Raw genomic sequence first — 24,284 nt, 5'->3', positions numbered from 1 at the left:
ATCTCTGCAAAATCCAGCAGCAGTAGTATCATCTTATATATATGTCTTAGTAATTATATATATTACTAAGGCATGACTGGCCATGCTGTGCCTTTTAGAATATCATATTCTTATCCAACCATTCCTGAGTTCTCTTTTTGACGAACTTTTCCAATACTTTTACCACTACTCCTGAGATGTTGATTGCTCTATAATTTGGTGGTACAGGGTTAGATCCTCCTTTATGTAAAGGAATTATTTTGCTCTCCTTCCACTCTCTCTTGGGACTTCAAATCCCTCAATATCCTAACTACTTCCAGTTTATCAACTTCTGTTTTTGCATCAGTCCCTGTCACTTCTGCCATAACAGTATCTTCACTTGGATGATGTACCTTTGCAAAGTGGTCACTCAGTAGCTAAACAATTTTGTCTGCCTCTGTCACCTCTCTACCATCTGTACTCATTAAAGTTATCCTTCCATAGTCATTTTTCCTCCTACTTGCCATATAATGAAAAATCTCTTTGGGATTTCCTTTTGCCTACTCAGTTAACTTCTCATAATATGATTTTGCCTTCCTTGATCATCTTTCTTGCATGTTCCTTGTACTGTTCATGAGTTATCCGGTCACCTTTCTTCTTATTTACCCTCCACAGCATTTACTCTTTTTGCAACTCTTGCATAATGATACTATTCATCCATCTACCTCCTGTCCGATTTGTCCCCCTTACCTTGGATATACAGTGTGATATTGCTTCCTCCAGATACCACTACTGTCTCCATGCACTGTGAGCATCCTTCCCTTGCAGATCTGATCTTTATGCTTATATACTGCTTCAAGCTGCCTCCTAAGTGTATCATAATCACCTACCTGCCTTGTAGTTCCCCATCGACTCCTTAACTGGAATTTCCACATGTTTTGTTACCTCCCAAGTCAAGACCACATGATCACTTTTCCAAATTGGAGGCAATGTACCCACCTTAGTTATGGAAGGTCCTCTGATCCAGATTCAACATTCTTGTATCCCCATGTCCCCTCCATCACATTCTGCTTCAAATAATTCTCTTTCAGTAAGTGTATAAATTTCATTTCTTTCCTGCCATGTGATCTTTCCTCCTTCCAGTGTATGTCTCCGAAGTTGAAGTCCCACAAAATAATTACTTGACTTCACTGATTGTACTAATCTGCTAATGCATGTCTTCATCCCTAGCATCCCCTAACCTATAATATTAACCAATTTTATATTTTGTCCTGTCAGTTTCAATCTTGTACCAGACTGACTCAAAAGAACAGTCATTCGCCCGACTTACTATTACTCTTGTTGGCTGCAATTCATCTGCTAGGACAGGGGTGAGGTACTGCTATCACAGCAGTTCCCCACCTCTGTATCTACTGTCTTTTCTGAAAATACTAAACTCATCACATTCTATCCCTATGACTATGCCATCTTCTGTTAGCCAAGTCTCACTAATATGTGGCAGCAGACTCACAAACTTCACATTCTTGCTCAACTTTTTCACTTCTTCTAATAACTCTTTCTCATGCTTCCTCATGCAATACTTTTCACTTGTCAGATCATTGGTTCCAGCCAAAATAATAAATTCTTTCACCTTTCTTTCTGCATTTAACAGCATTGCTAATATTATTATTTTTTTCACCATGGAAACAAGATTTTGTAGTGCTTTCTTAATATCATAGAATTGATATAAAAATTATATGGTTATGCTCTTTCTCATGCTTATTCTTACAATTTTCGTTTTGGCTCCAGCTTTCTTGCTTATTTTCTGTTCTCAGTTTGAGTGATTTCTTGCTGTTTCTGCTGCTTTTCAATCTAGCATTTTATCTTCTACATTCTCTTGAACTGCCACTGCACTCTCAGTCATTATCACTGATATTTACATTTCCGGTCTAACATCAATACTCTCTACTCTACTATCATGCTCCCTCTGCATTCACTCTTAAAACATTTATTACATACTTGCTCACTAGTTTCGCTCTACTTCCACAAATCTCCCAAATTTTGCGACAAATGTATCTCACAACTTTTTCACTGTACAAAATGGTTCTTTAGGTAGTTTTCGGTATTGAAAACTACCAAAACTGCCGCATCACCCCATGAAATAACCAGGCATCTATGAGATTCATTGCTCTTGTGGCATTTGCTATGTAAGCCAGACAGGAAGGTCGGGAGAGATCCGCATGTCTGAACATATAAAAGATGTCAAAAAAAGAAAGGAGCATAAATTAGGTTTAGCATTCCAGACAATGGCGTATTTAGGTATAGGCCTGAGCCTAGAGTGGCAAATTTTGAGGGACAGCGGAAATTTCCAGGCTCTCATTTTTGTAATTATATTTATATTACAAATTTACGATATAAATAGGTTATGCATGTAAATCATCATGTTCATTAAATATGAGGGGGGGCAGCACTTTCTGCGGGCTTAGGGGCAGGAAATACCTAAATATGCCACTGATTCCAGACAGCCACTACCAACCATCAAGTACTCTGGCAACAGACAAAAATGTCATATATTGATAATAATTGTTTCACTAGAAAATTTAAAGAAGCCGCACAAATGCTTAGGATCTTACACAGTACAATAAAAATCATGGCTTGATTTTACATCAAGTGTGGTCTGCCTTCATCAAATATTTAACTGCCACAGACGACCTAGGATGCAGCATGTGTGAACCACAGAACGTGACAACTAGCAATGTTCCAACATACATACAGTAAAGAATATATCATTTGTATTCTGGTTTATCAATTTATTTAACAGTTGTGAAGTTATTAAAAACATCTACTATGTGTAATTAATTGTCAATATGCTTTTGTTGTGTAAAACTTTTAAGTACCTTTACCCCTGGTGATATAAGCCTTACAAAACACGAAACTTGTCTGGTTTTTTAATTGTTTATTTTTAATAAACTCTTCATATTACTATGTAGTCTCAGTACCGAAAACTACCTACAGAACTGCTTAATGACAGAAACCTATGTCTACAAAATTATTCTTTTTTTTTTTTTTTTTTTTTTCAGAAATAAGGCAGAATTGTATGTTGCTAGGATAATCTCCAAACCACTGTAGAATGGTTTGGAGATTAGAATTTACAGTATCAGAGGTTGATGCTCTGTAGGTTGAGGTGATTTGGGTAGTGCTAGGTTTTGTACAATGAGAAGGAACATAGTATATTGTCATCAGCAAGACCGTGTATTGGACTAGTAGTCAACTGGAGTAGGCCATTGATATAAAGAAAGAAGGGGTGGTTGAGGAAACACTAGCAGTAGTTAGTGGCAAAATACACTGGTGTCCAAAAGTTAAGGACAAACTACAGTTTTATCTATATATGAAAAAATTTTCATGACAACAGCTGAATCTGGGCATAAATTTATTGCCAGCATACTAATAAATTATATTACACAAAAAATGTGTTATAAATTTCATACAAATTAAATTGCAATACATTTTTGACAAAAGTTACAAATTTCTTAAGGACATAGAAAGGAATTAATGTACTGTGTTTACAGAAAACTATGCGGAGAAACATTTTAGTATGGAATACGTTTACTGTGAATTGTGATGCAGCTCTTACAATGTTCATACCATGCTTAGCACCAAGTGATTCAGGAGTTCTTGATGCAAACTGACTCACTCCTCCTTCAGAGCAAAATAAGGTCTTGTTTGTTTTCTGGAGGGGAATTTTGAGCAGCAATGCATCTCTCTCTCTCTCTTTCTCTAGTGCCTCCCAAACATGTTCTATGGGGTTGAGTTCTGGGGAGTGTGCTGGCCACTCAATTCAATTAATATCCTCAGTCTCCAGAAATATCTACACTTCTTATGTACGATGCGGTGTGGCATTGTCATCCATAAAAATGAATTCTTCACCTACAGCACCATGGAACAATCAAACATGATGTTTAAGAACTTTGTTGCAATATCATTCACCAGTCATGGTCCGTTCTTCCAGCACTTGTAGCTCGGTGTATCCATTAAGCGTAATGTCTCCCCACACCATTACCCCAGCATTGCCGTATCTATACCTTTCAAGAACATTCTCACGATAGTAATCAGTACCATTTTCACACCAGATCAAATGTCATCTAGAATTGGAGGAAAGACTAAAACAACTCATATCCATAACACCACTCTATGTAGTGTTATGGGCACAGCACTACAAATGCGTCTGTGATGAACTGTGGATAAAGGGCACAATACAGGCATTCAGGCATATAGGCCTACTCGTTGATGATGTCTTGCCAGTTTGTGGAGATATCCATGTATCTGTGCTTGAATGGTGATGACTTACCATGGCGCATCGATTATGTTTTGCTGTGCCCTTTAATTGGAAAAAGCCTAAGTTTGATTCTTGTCATAATAGGCAGAATCTTTATATGGATTTTCTCAATTGAAAGTGAGTTAGCCGATCTCTTATGGAAGTAGCAGGGTTTCTTCTTTAGGAAACTTGGATTTTTCATCCCTCATACAGACAAATCAGCCCTTCAGAACATATGCAATTTATAGACAAAAAATACTAGTGGTGGTAGTGGCCAGTAGATGGTGTTGATGTAGATGATGATGGTAGACTCAGTGTAGTTGGTGGACGGAGATGGAGAGCTGTAGAATAAGTGTTCTCCCTCAATGAGTCTTCGGACTCCTTAGAGGTGTCATGAAATAATAGTAATAATAATCCATCTTCATTCTCTGTGATAGAGTGAGGGTGACCTCTTAGTGATCTGCAACACATTCCATTGGTTTGAAATGCTGCCCAGAGCTTGTATACAATGCTATGATTCCACTATGAGATTCCAAACTCTCTAGCAATATAATTAATTCTGCAGCTTTCTAATAATTCTTCTGAGGTGTGAAATCATCTAGATGATTTCTTTGAGACATTACAAGACATGCAAGTTTACAACTTTATTCCTTCCTGAAAAGCGCTTCCTTCAAACACGGTTCACTTAGTGAACCTTTTGCCTTTTAACATGTTGAGTGCTATCATGTGACCTCTTTGCATGCAATTTGAAAACTTGAATGTGTACCCACTTTCCAGTCAAAATCATCAGCTATGCAAATTGCCACAAGCTGATTCATCTGAATTTGCACTTGTAATCTTCAGAAATAGATTTCATCCTTAGGTTTTGGATGAAATAATAGTAATAATGTACAATTCTGACCTGTTTCTGACAAAAAAAAAGAACCATTTTTCTTCTTATCTTACTTTTGACAATACCCAACTCTCGAGATAAGATGAAATTCTCTCAACATTACAGTTTTGCTTTATTTACATCCAAAAAATCAGTATTTTTCTTTTGCTCAAAGCCTTACTTTGCCTCACAGCAATTTAACCTTACTCAAATCAGAAATCTTCTCAACCAGTAACATCTTCTCTAATATTTGTGGTGGTGGTGGTGCTCCTAAGTACTCCCTAAAAATAATTAATTTAGTATGAAAGAGAGCAGCTAGAAGATAGGAACCATCCACCATCACACATAGTGAGTCTCTAGTCAGAAAGTTGCCTTAACTCAGTTGCAGCAATCATAAGACAGACCAAATGATGGGAACTTATTTAATAGACCCTTATTCCAGAACTAGTCAAAATTCTAGGAGATATCAAGTGAACCACTTAAGATTCACCAGACTTTTTTCATGATATTTGTCCAAAGATGAATGACATAAATAAGCAGTTCCCCTGCTAAGAAACAGTGGTGAAATCAATACCAGCAATCATTTATTAGTTGAGTGTCTTCCAAGTGGTGTAGAAGTTGAGTGTTGATGAGTTTCTCATTACTTTACAGAGGACTGAGGCAGTAGTTTTGAAAGTAAAGATTTGTCACCCTTATTTGAAATGGGTTGTTAGTTGGTAACATAGAAGAGTCAAGAAGAAAAAAAAAACATCAGAACAACTGGAGGAATGCCATCAGGACCATGAGTCTTTAATAATATCTAATTATTTCCAGCCTTAGTGTATCCACTCTCCAGCCAAAAGGCTGCAAGTTCGAATCCTGCCATGGGCATGGATGCTTGTGATTGTCTTTGAAAATACTAGTGATGGTGGTGGGTGGTAGATGGCATTGGTGTAGTTGCAGTTCATTATAGTAGGTGGATTGAGTGGTGGAGACAAAGAGTTGTAGAGTAGATGCTGCCCCTCAATGAGTCTTTGAACTCCTTGGAGGTATCTCATAATAATAATAATAATATTATTATTATTTGCATGATTCTTCTGACAAAAAGGTTTGTGGGAGGCATTGAGTGTTTGGAATGATTTAGGAACATTTACTAACTTTTGATGCTTTTGTGTATGTTACTGGGTGTGTTGCATAGGTAGGAAAAGAGAATTCGAAATGGTGAGAGGTTCTGTTTTAGGGGTTTAGTCTAAAAGGAATACTTCTGATATGTGTGCATCTCATAAAAATTTTGTCTTGTCAGCACTTCCATTCAGTCCATTTACTTTGCTGATTTTTTTTTCTAAAATCAGGGAAAAAAAAAAGATATATATTGATTCATTATTCCTCAAAGTGCATATTACATCATCTGCAACAAATACTAATACTTTATTTTCTTTCATGGTTGAGGAAATTCTTATCCCTCAGCATATAAATTGTCAATTTTCCACAAAAAGAGTCCCAGAACTAATGCAAAGAGCAAGGGAGTGAGAAAGCTACCTTACTTAACTCCATTTTGAATTTTAACTGAGTATGAGGATCCCATTAACTAGGAGGTTGGTGCTTGTATTAGCATAGCTTCTTTCATGACAGATGACAGCCTTTTGCCCACCTCGGTGTGCTGTAGGATGTAAAACAGAAAGTGATGCCAGACTGTCAAATGTTTGAATCAGATCCACTGAGAGTATCATAATGGCAACGATCACACAGCAGGAAAAGATTAACACATTCATGCCAGGCCTTGTTTCATTCCATACTAATGCAGGGCAAGACATACAGCTCAGTGTGAATGTGTTAAACTCTGGTACTCAACCTGGAACTTCATACACCTGTGTCCTTACATGCTCAAAGCAAGAATGTATCTCATTCTTGCTTTGAGCATGTTATTAAAAAGGATTCTGTTGTCTATATTAGATAGAGAAATAAGCCTCCAGTTGTTGATTAAAGTATGATCGCTGTTAGGTTTTAGAATGAAGAGTATGACCAGCTACAAATTCACTCGGTATTCACTTGGTATGGAAATTAAAGAACATAACTAGAATGATAAGAATAAAATTTCAGATCTTGAAGTAAAATTCCATTCCTAGACCATCTAGTCTTGTGGATTTCTTTGTCTTGCATTCTTTATATATATGCTGTAGCAATTTCAACTGCTGTAATGGGTCTGACAAGTCCATGTTGAATGTGAACAGGAAAATCATTAAAGCTCCAGGAGTCGCAATGTTCGATGCTGCTATTGTCTTCAGATGGTCATATTTTTTCTGAAAAGAGTCTTCAACCTACAGATTTGAATCCACATTGATTGAGTGAGAGTCCTTTTTTCATGGAATTTGGTAAGCTATCTGTTAAAGAATGCAGCTGAAAGAATATCTGCTAAGTGTTGTTGTTGTACTCTTATTTTAAAATTCCTTTTGCTCTGTGTGTTTCTGCCTTTCCAGTTTTTATCTCTATGTTGATGTTTCTGATAACATCACTACATTCTATACCAGTGCATTTATTTGCCATGAAACAGCTTCTCTCTTTGTACAGATGTTTTAACTTTCTTTTGAGGAAAGCACATTCCTTTCTCCATTTAGTCATGTCCTGTTTTACTACTTCTTTGAATTTTGATGATGTATCCCAGTCCTAGGTAACATTATTCCAGTTGGAACAGAGAGTCCAGTATGTTGTTGAAAATATCAATCGGCAGGAACTGATTTCTACTTTCTCCATAAAGTGGAATTAAAATGAGATTGAACACTGATGACAAGATGTTTGTTTTGAATTACCTGTTTAAGAGAAGAGGAGATATAAATTTGATCATGACAAGAATCAATACTTTGTAAGTGTAAGCCTTGAAATTTGGGTTATGACTCCACCTACATATGTCTGCTTGTCAAGCATTGTCAAAACATACTTTTATTATTATTATTATCATTCCAAGACCTAATGGAGTTAAAGACTAATCTAGGAGGTCCCTTTGCCATATACGTAGCTCATTGCCTTAAACACGTTCAAATTCTCTTCAAACACCACACTTTCAAGGCATTCCTATCATTCTCAACTCTGCATGCAAAGAAACCTGCTTCTCATGCCCTTGTTCATACCATCCTTATACAGCTTCCAAGGATGACCTATTTTTCTTTCCCAATCTCTCACCATTTTATGATAAACCTCTTCAACATTGATCCTATAATAACCCCTTACCAACATGTACATCTCTATCATATCATCCCTCTTCCTCCTACCCACTAGACTGTAAATTGCATCTTCTCAACCTTTCCTAATATTCAACATTACAGACATCAGAAACTAACTTAGTCAATCACTTTCCAACATCTCTTCATCCTTTTGAAAACCAGGTGACCAAATCAGTGCACAGTAGACCACATGTGGCCTAATCAAGGCAACAAGAATCTCCTTACTTCTAATAGTCAGTGTCCTTCGCATCCCTGGAAGTTACGAAAGGAAACTGTGAGCAAGAGGGTAAGGAGTGGTTTCTTTGTGTGGAGGGTGGTTGAGCCGTGGAATGCATTGCCTGATGGAGTGGTGGGAGCGAGAACGGTCAGTGAGTTTAAAGAGTGGTATGATAGACTTTGTGTTTCTCGGGGGGACCTCCCCTCGATAAGTCTTGACAGACTTTATGTCTTAGGAAGGACCTCCCTCGATGAGTCTTTTGATTCCTTGGAGGCCTGAATAATAATAATAATAATAATAATCATTCCCAAAATTCGTTGTGTTGTCCTCACAAATTTGGAAATGTGTCCTCTAAATTTTAGATCCTTATCCACCTTCACCCCAAGATCTTTTATTTCCTCCACCTCCAACAATATATTCACATCCCACTAATTACAAGGGATGCCTTTTCCATCCAAAAAATTGTGGATCAACAAGAACGAACCATGCTCCTCCAAGCAATGACACAAACAATCAAACAGGTCACTCTCCAGATCATAATACCTCACATTCAGCAGCACAGGAAGGCACTCGACCTTCATCCATGTCCAAATCATATGCAGAAGCGGTAAGAACCCAGACTCCTTCATCGCAAGAGCAAACAAGCTCTAAACTCACATCAGCTTTAACCTCATCACTTGCAACAATGCTGCATGAATTCAGCAATGCTCCTCCAAGCAATGACACAAACAATCAAACAGGTCACCCTCCAGATCATAATACCTCACATTCAGCAGCACAGGAAGGCACTCGACCTTCATCCATGTCCAAATCATATGCAGAAGCGGTAAGAACCCAGACTCCTTCATCGCAAGAGCAAACAAGCTCTAAACTCACATCAGCTTTAACCTCATCACTTGCAACAATGCTGCATGAATTCAGCAAAGCAAGCACCTCACCATCTTCCAGAAAGAGATTCTATATAGAAACCCAATCCATATTAACAGCTCTCTATAATGTTTAAAATTTTAAACCGAATTCCCTCATGATAACAGCATGGAATGCCAATGGCTTAACAAATAAAATTCTCAAGCTGCAAGAATTCGCAAAAAGATACAATCCAGACATAATCTTGATCAGTGAATCCCACCTCAGACCATCAAACAACCCAAAACTAAGAGGTTATATTTTATATAGGACAGACAGACTTAACTCTAGTGGAGGCGGCACAGCTATTTTTATTAAAAATTATTTGAACCACAACTCGTTGACCAGCCCCCAAACTCTAAACCTTGAGGTGACAGGTGTGGAGATGCACACTAATAACGCAGGCAAACTCAAAATCTATGCAGCGTACAATCCTCCCGCAGACTTAGACTCCATCCTTGGCTCCACGGATTCCATAATTATAGCAGGAGACCTAAACTCCAAACATACAGCCTGGTTCAGTTCGTCAATCAACTCCAAAGGCCATACCCTATTCAACTACATGTCACTCAACTCATCAATAGTAGCTGGACCCACCTAGTCCACCCACTACAGCCCATCAGGAAGTTCTGATGTATTAGACATAGTTATCCTCAGAAACATCAAATATCAATACCAGATTAGAAGAGCTTAACTCAGATCATAATCCCATCCTGCTCAGGCTAGGACTTCAAGATCAGCTCTCTCCCCATCATTCTTTCTTACCATGGGACAAGCTCTCTAAGGTTCTCCCAGTCCATATCGGTCCACCCTCTGTCATTCGTAAAAAAGAAGAAATTGACCAAGCTGTAAGCAATTTAACTAGGCAAATCAACACAGCAATAGCATCAGTCACTCAAACCACTGTCTCCCACACTCCCAACTGGATCCCAGAAGAGATGATGGACCTGATTAGAGCCAAAAATAAAGCTAGAAAGCAATATCACAACACTAGAGCCCTGCAAGACAAAACAACCTTAAACAACCTGAACAGACAGGTTCAAGAAGCCCTCCAAATGCACAGGAATTCCAAATGGGAATCCAAACTCATGGAAATCAGCCCAGAAGATAACTCCATGTGGAAATTTGTAAAATCTCTTCGTACCAAAAGACACCCCCCCCCCTTTGAAGACCAATCTTGGAATTGCACACTCAGATGAAGAAAAAGTAGAAGCCCTAATTGACAATCAGGAAAATCAATGCAGCCCATCTTACGTAAACTTAAATATCAATCTCATTTACAAATTCATCGTAAAGTTAGAAGTGCATTAAGACAGCCTAAGGATGATTCAGAAACCATCACCCCCACATCTCCAACAGAAATAATAAATATTATTTCCCATCTGAACAAAAAGGCTCCCGGCCCTGATGGCATTACCAATAGAATAATAAAGCTACTCCCACGGAAAGCCATAATTCATCTAGTTAATATTACCAATTCCATTTTAAGATTCCAGTACTTTCCCACAGATTGGAAAATCACTGATATTATACCTCTGAAAAAGCCTTCTTTCCTGTCTTGGCAAAGTAACAGAAAAGGTCATCCTATCAAGACTACAATCAGCAGTGGACAAACAGAAAATAATCCCAAATGAGCAATTTGGGTTTCACAAAGCTCACGATACAGTACAACAAATTCACCGACTAACAGAACATATCACCCATGGTTTTAACTGGCACCTTCACACTGCTGCTGTATTTTTAGATGTTGCCAAGGCCTTTCATAAGGTCTGGCATCAAAGCCTTATCTTCAAAACACTTCAAGATCAAACATTTCGAAATTGCAGAGAATCCAAAACAAATGCCTTAGAATGATCCTGGATGCACCATGGTTCATCAGAAATTCACAGATTTACCGAGAAACCGGCATTCCATACATCTCCTCCTTTCTTCGTGATCTTGCAGAAAAATTCTTAGTGAAGTCAAGTTCACATTCAAACCCACTGATCGCACAAGCTGTCAATTACAATGAGACTGATTACTACAAACACAAAAGACCAAAGGCTATTCTTCTCTCAACTGATCATAGCTAACACAACTGCCCCCAGAGGGTGAGCTTAATTGCTCACAAATCTCCCATTCCCAAACAACTCTCGTTACAGTTAAAGGGGAATATGGATACCCAGGGAGGGTAATGGATGGCAATGCTGTAGCCAACGAAGTTATAACTGAGGCTCGACTATTGCTGTTACCCTCCTGCCATGATCAGAGCTGATAGCTCAATAACACCCTATCCTTACATTCTCCTCTACAGATAATGGGGAATATGATAAGCATTCTTGCTTTGGCCATCTAGCCAAAAAAAAATTTAAAAACCTTGATATCTTCCTAAGTTTGATATCTTCACACATTCAAAAGGAAGTGTGCTGTGCATGGATACTAATGGAACTGGTGTAAGTCAAATACTTTTATGCAGCCTATTTGTGAAAATACTCCATGTGCAAACTTTGCTTATTCTTGGATAAAGGATTAAAACAAGAATATAACTTTTGTCAATGTTAATTAAATTTCCTAAATATGGGAAAGAGTCATTTCTTAAGCATTCTAAGTTACTGTTTAGACTTGCTGATAGGTCCCTTCCTAGCCAGGATGTTGGACATTAGTAAGAGTTTCACTTGACTGTGTGTGTGTGTGTGTGTGTGTGTGTGTGTGTGTGTGTGTGTGTGTGTGTGTGTGTGTGTGTGTGTGTGTGTGTGTGTGTGTGTGTGTTTTACAATTGATACTGTACCTCGTGAAGATGTCATGGAGCAGTATCAATGAAATTAGCTGTAAAAAAATGACATAATGCAGAAGCAGATCTGTAAGAATGGAGTTAGAGGTGGTTTGTAAAGGAGGGCCACCTGTTAAGCAGAATGCCCTCTTCTGGATAGCCACTGAATGCTCTTATAGAGGGTTTTTGGTGGATCATTCCAAATGTCAAATCAGCATTTCGAGGTTTTTAGATTAGGGATTTCTTATATTATTTCTTCTTCTTTTTCTCCCATCTATGTGTTAGGTCTACTGGCCTGTTACAGAGCTATCTTAAGCCTTTCCAAATTGTACCCATCCTGAGGATAAGGTGGCTAGCCCTATGCCTCCCAGTATATATTCTATGGCTGTAGCTGCATGTGTTCACAGTGCCAGTTTGCCTGCTTTCAGGAGGAAAAACTGGAGAGAAAAAACCCTGCTGTCCATGCCCAATACTGACTAACTCGGCTATGTCTGAGAAAGATCCTCACGTCAGCGATGGAAATTGAACCCAGGACACTCCTTTCCCAGGCATATGGTTGTGAAGCGCATAGCTATTAGGCTAACCATGCTGGTGATTTATAATATATTAGGAATTTTGTACGTGAGAAATAGTATTCTGAATGAAAGAGGACACCAATATTTTTGGAGACTGAGCAAGTATGTATGCAATGTGTTTGTGTCAGGATAGACTAGATGTGAAAATCAGCCCAAAGAAGACAACTGATCTTGACTGATAATGAAAATATTATTATTATTATTATTATTATTATGTAACTCCCCGGGAGTCCAAAGACTCATCGAGGGAGGGCACCTACTCTACTCTCCATCTCCATCAATCACAACTACCTTCATCATCTACACCAACACCATCTACTGCCGACTACCACCACTAGTATTTTCACAGATAATCACAAACATCCATGCCCATGGCGGGATTCGAACCCACAGCATTTTTGGCTGGAGAGCGGATACTCTAACCACTCGGCCAACCAGGCTGACATATTATAAAAAGTCAAGAGTGAAATAAGATCACTCTTATGGAAAATAAAACAGAATTGTGTTTTGGAAGCACTGATCATTAAATTTTCTTCACTTCACTTGAGAATGATGAGGAAATAGTGTTTAACACATTGGTTATGGATGATGTAGAAGCTTGAATCATTTTAGAACTGCAAGATTTCTCAAATGAAAAAGAGGAATGGAGTTTACTGTCATTGGTAAAACTGTATATAGGAATCCAAGTTAATGAGAGGTTACTGATGTACAGGATCAAGAGTGTAGGTGAAAGCACAGAGCCCTGGGACAACTTTGCATAGACAGAGAAATCTGTTGACAAGAAACCATCCAATGACATGTAGTGAACCTCAAGGAGACTGACAGTATAACTGAAAAGGATAGGCGGGAGATCCAAAAATGGAAGTTTGATAAGAAGGCCTCTATGCCACTCATTTGATTGCCTTGGAAATATCTAAAATAAACATGAGTTTCTCCAAACTTTTCCATGAATTGCTTCGAAAGATGATTAAGGTTGGTTACAGGGTTGGCTGTTGTGTTGTTTTGAATTTCTTTTTATAATTAATTATGTCATCAACAAAATCATAGATCCAGCATAGAGAAATCTGAAGGAAGAAAAGAAGGAAACCATGCACTATGACACACACATAGTGAATGATTAGAGAGCAAATTGATGACCCAACTCCAAAGGGTGGATGATAGACCATAAAATGTTAATTTAGTAAGTAAGTAAGCTTTTTGTGTCAGATCCAGTCAAATGTACTAGAAATGTCCAGATTTGCCACATTGGTATTTCATGAGTTTTATCTAACTTTCGTATAGCTTGATGGGTTATTCACACCGCCTCCCCCAATGAATGAGAGTGGCAGAATCCATATTTTTAGTAACTGATTAAATTAACTTAGGTGATGAAAGAGTAAATATTTTTGATAGAAGTGAGGCAGGTGTAATGAGACAATAGTTTGATTGCTTATCTCCTTTCTTTGAGATGGGTTGAATATAGACTTGTTTCCATGCTGTAGGGAATGCCTGTGAGTATTAAGATTATAAAGTTGCTATAGAATGAATCAGTGGCACATCCAGGGAGGGGGGACCAAGCCCTCCCAAAGAAAAAGGAAATAAACACTAGAAAATTTTCCAAAAATCTTTTCCTAATTAAAATTCATTTTTTTATTTATGTTGTGTCTTCTATTTCTATACCACTTATCTATGTATTGGCGATCACTGCAGATGCTCAGTCATAGGTCGTATGCAATGAATAGCGTGTATTCGTAAATGTCTACTCAACTCGGCCCCCCCCCCCAAGATTAAATCCTGAGTGCGCCATTGGAATTAGTATTAATTCTGAAACACAAGTTTTACTCACAATTTGAGAATGTTATCAAGACCAGGAGCTTAGTTAATATTCAAGTTATTTAGGATTCTTCTGATGTGTTTCAGATGAAAAAAACTAATGGGGGGAAGAATGTAGTGAGCAGTTCATGCTAAAGTGGAAGGAACTTTATCTTGATCATTAGTGCAGCAATTGAAGGAGAATAATGATACTAGGAGGCCAGCTTTGTATTTGATGTTAATAGTACCATCTAGATGTGAGAGAGATGGAAATATGGATGGGCAGATGTTGTGTCCAGTGGACCAGAAGACTTGACTTACTTTGAGCAGGAGGTATATTTTCTGCACTTTGTCCTTTCATAGCATAATTTGGATTTATTGATGTTTTTTTTTTTTTTTTTTTAATCAGCTGTTCTGTATTGTAGTATAGGCTAAGTGGGAGGGTGGAATTTTGACTTTTAGCCACTTGCAGTATGCTGAATTCTTTTCTTGTACTACTTTTGTATACTTATTGAAAAAACAACAAGATTTGGATTTTGGGTAAAATGGGATGAAAGCTTTTATTCCAGTAAGAATTGTTTGAGTTATTCGATTGGAGCTGGTATCTGGAGAGTAAAAACAAACAAACAGTAATCAACTCAAGGAAAAGAGCAGAGATTAAAAGGGCCATCCTATTTATCAATACTGTCATGTCAAATGACATGCAACTGAGAGTGGCAATGTGAGAGGCATAATGCAGGTAAAAAAACTTGGATGAAGTTATAGTCAGAGTTACCAAGAGGAAAAGCTAGAATCTACAGTATATTTATCAAATAGCTCATTAAGAAAAGATGAAGGCTGTTTGAAAGAGTGAGAATATAATTAGGTATTCTGTTGGACAGATAGTCAAATGTGTGAAAATGTTGCTAACAGCAAATATCTCTACATCTTTTCTATCTTGAACTCTGAGGTCTCCCCAAGAAAGACAACTCCACTGTTTGGCTGTTTTAATTGTAGATGATCACACTCCAAAGAGAAGTAATGAAAAAGTTAAGAGTGGTTGTCAGAATTTGGAGAGTGATAGAGTTAGAAATGAATGACTAAATTGGGCAAGACAACTTTGAGCTAGAACAAACCATAAAAAGGAGATTCAAGATTTGTTGTTGTTATTATTATTATTATTATTATTATTATTATCCGACCTCAATGGAGTCAGAGTCTAATCGTGGGAGCTACACACTATTACACACAATGCTTATCCAAACCTTGCCTTAAACTGATTCAATGTGTCTACATTCACAACACACTCGGGCAATGCATTCCACTTACCAACCACTCTCCATGAAAAGAACCTTCTTCTCTTCCATCTCAACCTGATAGCAACAACCAGTGACTAGCTTATATGTCTCAATCATATCCCCCACCCTCTTCCTCCATGTCAACCTGATAGCAACAACCTCTGACTAGCTTATATGTCTCATTCATATCCCCCCCCCTCCTCCTATTCACGAGGCTTTGTAACTTACATTCTCTCAATATGTCCTTGTACTCTCCATTCCAAAGACCACCTTTGTGAATGTTCTCATGAAAATCCAGTGACCAAATCTATGCACAGTAATCCATATGAGGCCTGATCAAGGCCTTATACAATGGCATCATAACGTCTATATTTCTGTATGCCAGGATCTTCTGCATCATTGACATTATCCGATGTGACGTCTTCAAAACTTGTGCAATGTGGCCTCTAACTATCAGGTCCTTGTCCACCATCACTCCTAGATCTCTCATCTCCCCTACTTCCTTTAAAGTTTCTTCACCAAGTGTGCACTTTGCAACCCACCATTGCTTACCAAATCTCAAGACCTACACTTTGCAACATTGAACTGACAATTCCACCTACTTTCCCATTTATTCAATCTATTCAAGTTCCCCTGCAAGGCCATAACATCTGCTTGACTCTGCATTGCTCTCCCCAATTTTGCATCATCTGCATATCACTAGTTAAACCCATCCCAATATCATTAACATACAAATTGAACAACAATGATCCCAAAACTGATCCCTGCATCCCTGCAGTACACCACTAGTGTACTGCCAGGGTCAGTCAAAAGAGGTAGACCTTCCTCTTTTGGGATACTGCAATCCCATATAAAACTTTCGGATACCTATCTGACATCAAGTCACTGATCCAACTCAGAAGTCTGTTATCTAATCCCATCTGTTTCAATTTATTTAACAGTTTGTCGTGCGGTAGTCTATCAAAAGGTTTTGTAAAATTCAAGTACACCACTGTATATGCATCTCCCCTATCCAAGTTATTTGTCACCTTGTTATAGTATATAAGTAAGTTAGTAAAACATGATCTCCCTTTAACAAAAACCAATGCTGATAACCACAGAGAATCAGTAATAGTAATGTTGTACATTTGTCAGATTTCACAAATCCTATTGCTGTGTATTTATCAAATTCTGCAGATCCTTCCTCTCTGTATGATTCCTCATGCCTGTGTAGTTTAGAAAGTTGAAGATGATAAGGATACTAGTTGAGATTCTGTTAAAAATATTAGGTTAGATTGAGATGTCTGTAAGTGGTGTTGTATTATTTTTATTGGGATTAAAAACCATGGAAGTTGGTAGGTGGATGTGCTTTTTACCCTCTCAAATATTTGTTGTTTAGGTTCTTGGGACTATTAGAATTTTGTTGTTATTGCTATTTTTTGATATAGCTTTTTGAGGGATGTTTTGTGATCTGCAGTGTAATCAGAATTATTTATTTATGTTTTTATAACAATGCAGATATTTTTTATCTCTGTTATAAAAATTAACTCAGTATAAAATATAAATCAGCCATGAATTGTGCAGCTGATCTGTATTAAGGAGTTAATTAAAGAGTAGGGGCAAGTAATGTGTGAGTGAAAGACTGATAGCATACCTCCCGCATAGAGAGAGAAGCCAGTTTGTTGTGTGGCCTCAAAAATTCCTCATATATATCACTAGAGCTCAAACTCTTTCCAGGCACAACCTAGCAGAGTAATTTGTAGCTGGATTATTCACTAGCTAATCAGGATCCTCCTGATGCATTACCATCAAGTTGGTCTTGTCTACTATCTGGTGGATCATTGCAGAACCATTTTACTGCCATACCCTCAAATGAGCATGAGTTACCTACATTGTTTGGCATAGTAATTAAGCTGTCATCCACAATATATACAAGAAGAAAGATTAAGGAACAGAAACTTTGGGAATTGGGGGGAGGACAAACATTTCAACAGCCACTTCAGCTATCCAGCAAACAATGCTGTGGTGTCTCTTTCTGCAGAGATGAAAGTCGTCTACCACTTAGGGATGTAGTTTGGTATTTCCTCCAATGAGAAGATATGCCTTTTTTGACAGCAACACCTGCTAGAGTTGCCAGAGGTCCAATTTTGTGAAAACAAGCTACACCACACCACATTTCAGAAAGATGGGGCTGGCTCAGCTGGGAGAGGTGCTGTGTCACTCATCACTGTGGGTAGGTGAGGTTGCTTTGCTGGGAGAAGCTCATTGTTGCCTGTCACCAGCCTATTAGTGTCCCAATGACTTTCTCCAGGTAAGAGAATAATTTGATGGCTAACTTTTATTTCCCTTTTTAGGGACAGGCTGGGCTGGATAAACACTTGCTTCCATGCTGTTGGGGAAGATGCCAGATGAATATGAAAGCTTTTATAGAACAATCCAGGATAATTATTAATTCTGAAAATCAAACTTTTAGAACTAGAATGATGCCATCAGGAATAGGAGACTCAGTATCTAGTTTACTGAAGATGTTTCTGATGTCTTTCTGGAAAAAGATCAAAGGAGGCATGTGGCAAGTTGTTCATGATAAAGTGGGAGGTGATTTTCCTTAATCATCTGTACAAGATTTAAAGAAGTCTGACCTCTTAGCAACAGTCTTCTTTAGGTAATGTGTGAGAGGTGGAAACATCGAAGGGTGCACAACATTGGATACAACTGAAGTTGTGCTGCCCAGTGTTGTGTACCTGCACATGCTTTCAATAGCCTTTGCAAGAGAATAGAAGGTAAATTCTTTGCATTTGGCACTCCTGAAAAGTTTGCTTTGAATTTTTAAAAATTTTATTTTATTATTTTTTACAGATATTGCTGGCTGCAGCATAGGCTAAGTATGAAGCTGGGTTTTTGACTAAAACCATTTAAAGCATACTAAATTTTTATCTTAGACTACTTTGGCATATTTGTTGAAGCACCAGGTTTTGGATGGAGTCGAGGGTTTTGTGTGAAGTGGGGAATTAAATCCCTCACCAGTTATTATTTCAATTATTCAATCAGAATAGGTGTTTAGATCAGGAGAATGGAAATGGTAATCGGATGACAGAGAAGAGGAATAGAAGTACTGTACATATATGCAGTATATGTATACAGTAGTACATTAACATGTTTTGTAGGCCTTCTGTTAGTTTTATTCATAGGATGCACACACAAATTTGATTTCAATATGTAATTATTAATTCAAAGTAATACAGTACAGTGTAAATAGTAGAAGAAAATAGGAAAAAAAAAACAACTAAAACTACATGTTTAAATTGGCCATTTTGATCTTCTTTATGAAATTATCAAGAGATGACTAAACAGTGACTTCTTTCTTCTCTTCATAAATTACTTATTAATGGGCTAAAGCATCATCTGTTTCTCTTGGAACTTTTAAGAATCTCAAGGTATGAGAATTCATTTCCATTTTAATCTCTGGATCAATTTTGGTACAATAATGATGAAAAAGTGAGCCTTGGCTGGGCTCACCTTTTCATCTTTGTTCCTTTTTCCAATCATGACTGTATTCAGCCACAGCACACAAACACTGAAAATTATTGTTGAAAGTTTATTTTTCACTAGGTTAGACTATAATAAATTTAGTTTAATCCTTTATCCCAGTGAGAGCAAACAAAGTTTGTGCCTGAAAATATCTTCAGGACTGAATATAGTGTTGAACTATCTTACCTGGGTAAGTAGTACAACACCAGGCAACTCGTAGCAAAGGTGGAGCAAGATACCAACACTCCTATCCCAGTATCTCCCATAATGCAAAACACATCTCCTTATGGATATGTATACTGTTATGCATTAAGGGATTGGCCACCACCCAGACTAGTTTCGACCTTTATTGACATCTCTTCAGTGGGAGCCAGGCCCTGGTGTTGTACTACTTACCCAGGTAAGATAGTACAACGCTATATTCAGTCCTGAAGATATTTTCAGGCACAAACTTTGTTTGCTCTCACTGGGATAAAGGATTAAACTAAATTTATTATACTGAAAATTATTAGACTGTAGGAATATACTACAGCAGGTGGATTTGTATTCCTACAAATTTGCACTGATTTGTATTCCTCTGTGTTCGACAGTTAAATGTAATACTAAGAAAAGTGCATGCATGCATTGCTTGGGCAGACAGCCCAAGCAAATTTTAAATTAAATTAAATATTTAAAATAATTTTTAATTAAGCAAAATGATAATTAAATATCATTTTCAATTTTTACTTGTAATTTCAATATGAGATGTATTATTATGTTATGCTTTTAAATTATTCTTAAATAATACATGTTGCAAATAAATCTTGCAAATTTATCAGTTAATTTCATTCAAAATATTTTTTAAATATATTTTTAAGCTGATGAGATGGATCTTGCTGATAGAGAACTTAAGGAAACAATCAGAAAGCTATGGCCTTTGCAAGCTAAAAAGATTATTGATAAAATTATGCCACCAGAAGAAGGTAATTTGAGAATTCTTAAATAATTTTGAAAACTGAAATGGCAAAAGCAAATATTGCTTAGTAATTTTTTTTAGCTTACATATTCCTTACCAAAAGTGAACAGACTTTGGTTTGAAACCAAAAAGATATGGTTTGAAAACAAGAGTCCTGAGAGAGAGAGAGAGAGAGAGAGAGAGAGAGAGAGAGAGAGAGAGAGAGAGAGAGAGTACTGAAAATTCTTTGCAAGTGAGTGCCAGAATTGTGGTGGCGGGTTGAGAGGTTGAAGCAGTGCATGTAACAGTGAATGGGTGTGAAAATGAAAGCAACACAGCGATGGATGGTAGGAATGAGGGACAGAGGTATAGTGATGATCATAAGAACGGTCGCATGAATGATGTGAAGAATGAAGAGATGGCATAATGAGAGAGAGAGAAAAAGAACATGCAATTATGTGGAGTCCTTCACAGAACAAAGCATGAGTTTAAGTAGTGTAGCGTACCACTTGCCTAATGAGTAGTTCATTGCTGAGAACAGAAAGAAAAAAGTGTGAGTAAAGAGAAAGGAATACAATTATGCAAGAAAGGAAACGTAAGGAGGGAGTCGATAAGAGGATGCTTGATGAGAGTGTGACAATATCATGTTTCCCCGAGTGCAAAGTTAATGATGTTAGTTAGGCTGTTAATGCAGAAGGGCAAAGTGAAAGAGTTGATTGTTTTGGCAGGAATGAATGATTTGTAGAGAGAGAGACAAGCATGATATGAGGGAAGACATGAAAGTAACTGATAAAAGATGAGGGTGAGAGAGTTAGATATGGCAGAAGTGAGCAGAGAAGGAGGGCCATGATTTCAAATGAGTCTATGCATAGGTGATGCAGCAAAACCATGTGGATGTGTGGAGTGAGTTCAATGGACAAAAGGGGTTATATGAGGTAGCAAGGTTTGCACTTCAACAGATCTGGAGTTTGAAGTCAGGAAAAAGTGCTTCTGAATGGAGTGAGATTGGAGGTGCATAAATCAGAGAAACAAGAGCTATTGGGGGAAAGGGGGTATTGGTCAGTTGGATCAAAAGTTATTGTCTTTTGGGTCAAAAGTTATTGTCATTAGTAAGACATGGCTCACAGAAAACTGGAGTGTATAGTTAGAATGTGAAAGGCGTAGTAAGTGTTTGTTGAGAGCTCCTGATAAGATAAGTGTTATTTTTAGTTATCATTGACAATTTTGCTTGAATATTATGTAGTTTTGTTTGCTTTCGTATCTTAGTGTGTCTGTTTGTATGTTTTTGGTGTTGTTTCAATTATTAATTTGATAAGATATGATAGAAGTGTGCACATGGCTCCAGTCAGAAGGAAAATGGTGGCTAGTAATAATGGTTCGCCATCTTTGTTCAATAACTGTAACATAAAGGAGATTATTCAGTGTACTATCTGTGAAATGTATGCATTGCGGAGAGCGGTTGGAGTATGGTTAGATGATGATGATAGTGGAGTGAATGTGTGCACAAAATGTAAGGGAAATGAGGAATTAAAGTGTGTTTCAGGTCGTGAGTGTGATATTTTTGTCAAATTTCAGAATGTAGAAGATAGCGATATGAGAAGAAATTGCCAGGTTGTACCAGAGAGCTGTGAGGGAAGCGTAGAAAGTGACAATGAAGGAATTAATACAGAGCAAATTAATGGTTTAACAGATAATAAAAAAGACGAGGTAGATGTAATGAGTGAGATCGCACGGTTGAGCGGAGCGATACATAGGGCAAAGCGGCAGATGGAGCGTATGCACAAATGTCTACCGAGTGTACCAGCCAATTAAAAAAGTATGATAAGAAAAATAAGAGTATGATTGTGAATGTAAACAAAATGAAGGAGCGAGTGCTATATGGAGATTCGTTAGTACGAGGTGTGATAGTAGAGAATTTGACAAAATTGTACCAACCTGGTGTGACCATTAAGGACGTAAGTGAGTCTGTTAGGGAGCAAAAGCAAAAGGTGAAAGAAATGATAGTGGTGGCAGGTATGAATGATTTGAAAGGAGATAAAATGGATATGATAGAGGACCTGAAGGAATTGTTTGAGGTAGCAAAAGAGAAGAGTGAGAGAGTTAGGATGATTGGTCTTTTGCTGCGGTATGAGAGTGAAGAGTTTAGAAGGAGGGCCATAATTGCAAATGACTTTATGCATGGGTTATGCAGGATAAGTGTTGTGGAATTTGTGGACGTGAGGAGTGAGTTCGATGGGCAAAAGGATCTATATAAGATGGATGGTTTGCATTTGAATGGATTCGGTGTAAAGAGACTTGAAAAAGTGTTGTTGAATGAAGTGGATGTGCAGAATCAGGAAATCTTGATTTATTAAGGGGGGGGGGTTTAGATATGCAGACCTTAGGGAGGCAGTTAAGTGCATGAATGAGTATAATATGCCCGAGCGAAAAAGAAGGACAACAAATCAAAATGGGATAGTTAGTATAAGGCATCAAGGTAGGGATGGGGATAATGCTAGGTGTATTAGGAACAAGAAGGAAGAATTTTTGGCCTTGGTTGGCACTTCCAGACCATAGGTTATTGGCATTAGTGAAATATGGCTGACTGAAGATGATATAGCTAGTGGGATTGAATGTGAATGGTATAGTGTGTTCAGGAATGGCAGGGAGAAGAAAATTGGGGGGGGGAGTATTATTGATGATAGCTGATGAGCTGCAGCCAAGGAGAATAGAAGTTGAATTACAGGATAGAGAAAAGAGCACATTTGAGACCATTTGGTGTGAGATTGAGGCTAGCAGAACAAAATATACAATTGGATGCTGCTATAGACCAGGTGATGGAAAAGATGGTGGAGATAGTAGGCATAAGCAAATAGAAGAAATTAATGGAAGGAGGGTAATTATTATGGGAGATTTCAACTATGGTAGCATTGATTGAAGGGAGGAGAGGACACATGTGAGGAAGGAAATGAATCTTATGCAGTTTATTAAGGGATAACTACCTGCAACAGCATGTAATGGAAAATACTAAGGGTTAGAGAGTGCTTGACCTAGTAATTGCATCTGAGGATTTGACTATAACAAATATGACCACACTGCCACCAATTGGTGAGAGTAATCATAGGGTCTTGACTTGGGAGGTGGCTAAAGGTGTGGAATTTACAATTAAGACAGGGTACATGTGGAATTATCGGGCTGGTAAGTATGGCAAGCTTAGGAGTTTGATTGGTTTAGTGCCATGGCATGTAAAACTGCAAGGGCTGGATGTTGATATTGCATGGGAGCGGTTAAGAAGTGTTCGCAGGAGGCAATGGCTGACTGTATACCTAGAGTCCGAATAATAAATCAAGTAGGAGTTAAATGGATGAATAACACCATTAAGCTTGAGCTGCAAAAAAAAGAAACAACTGTGGAGGGAATTTAAGGTGAAAGGTGACCTGCAGGCACATGAACAGTATAAAGCCCAGGCCAGAAGGGTAACAAGTGTGGTAAGAAAAGCAAAAGTGGATTATGAAAGAACATTAGCCATGCAGGCTAAAGAGAATCCCAAACAGTTTTTTGATATGCTGCAAGTAAAAGAAAAAATGTATACAGCAGATTGATTTTAAAGAATGCTGATGGTAGGGAGGTAACCGAATCAGTTGATATAGTAGAATTACTGAGTGAGCACTATCCAAGAGTATATCATCCAGGTGGTGACATTGCAGAAATGGAAGAACCAACAGCTTATATGGGAATTGTGGCGAATGAAGTGGATGTGAGTAGTCTATTACAAAACCTCAATGTCAATTCGTCTGCGGGATTGGATGGTATACCAGCTCGTGTCGTACAAGAAGCGGCTAAAGAATTGTCAGTGCCTTTGACCATTTTGTTTAATTTGAGACTCGGGTCTGGGTTAGTCCCAAGGGGGTGGAAAGAGGGGAAAATAGTTCTGCTGCATAAAGGAGGTTCCAAGACTGCTGTTGAAATTTTCCGGCCAATCAGCATATCAGCATATCATATCATCGCTCATGTTCTATGACACAGTGA

The 24,284-nt window shown here is 37.9% G+C and overlaps 1 protein-coding gene across 1 annotated transcript in view; it reads left to right on the top strand.

Annotated features, from left to right (window-relative positions):
- Positions 1–24,284, top strand: part of LOC150103937 (voltage-dependent calcium channel type A subunit alpha-1-like) — a 1,762,795-nt gene that overhangs the window by 1,469,276 nt on the left and 269,235 nt on the right. The window contains exon 36 of the mRNA XM_090397103.1: positions 20,200–20,304. Within this exon, the coding sequence (XP_090253229.1) occupies positions 20,200–20,304 (105 nt within the window). The remainder of the gene's footprint in view (positions 1–20,199; positions 20,305–24,284) is intronic.

Source organism: Typopeltis vanoorti, chromosome 8 (assembly GCF_054136105.1).
Source record: "Typopeltis vanoorti isolate ZY-2024b chromosome 8, IOZ_Tvanoo_1.0, whole genome shotgun sequence".
NCBI classification, from domain to species: domain Eukaryota; kingdom Metazoa; phylum Arthropoda; class Arachnida; order Uropygi; family Thelyphonidae; genus Typopeltis; species Typopeltis vanoorti.
This window is presented reverse-complemented; position numbering and strand designations above follow the sequence as displayed.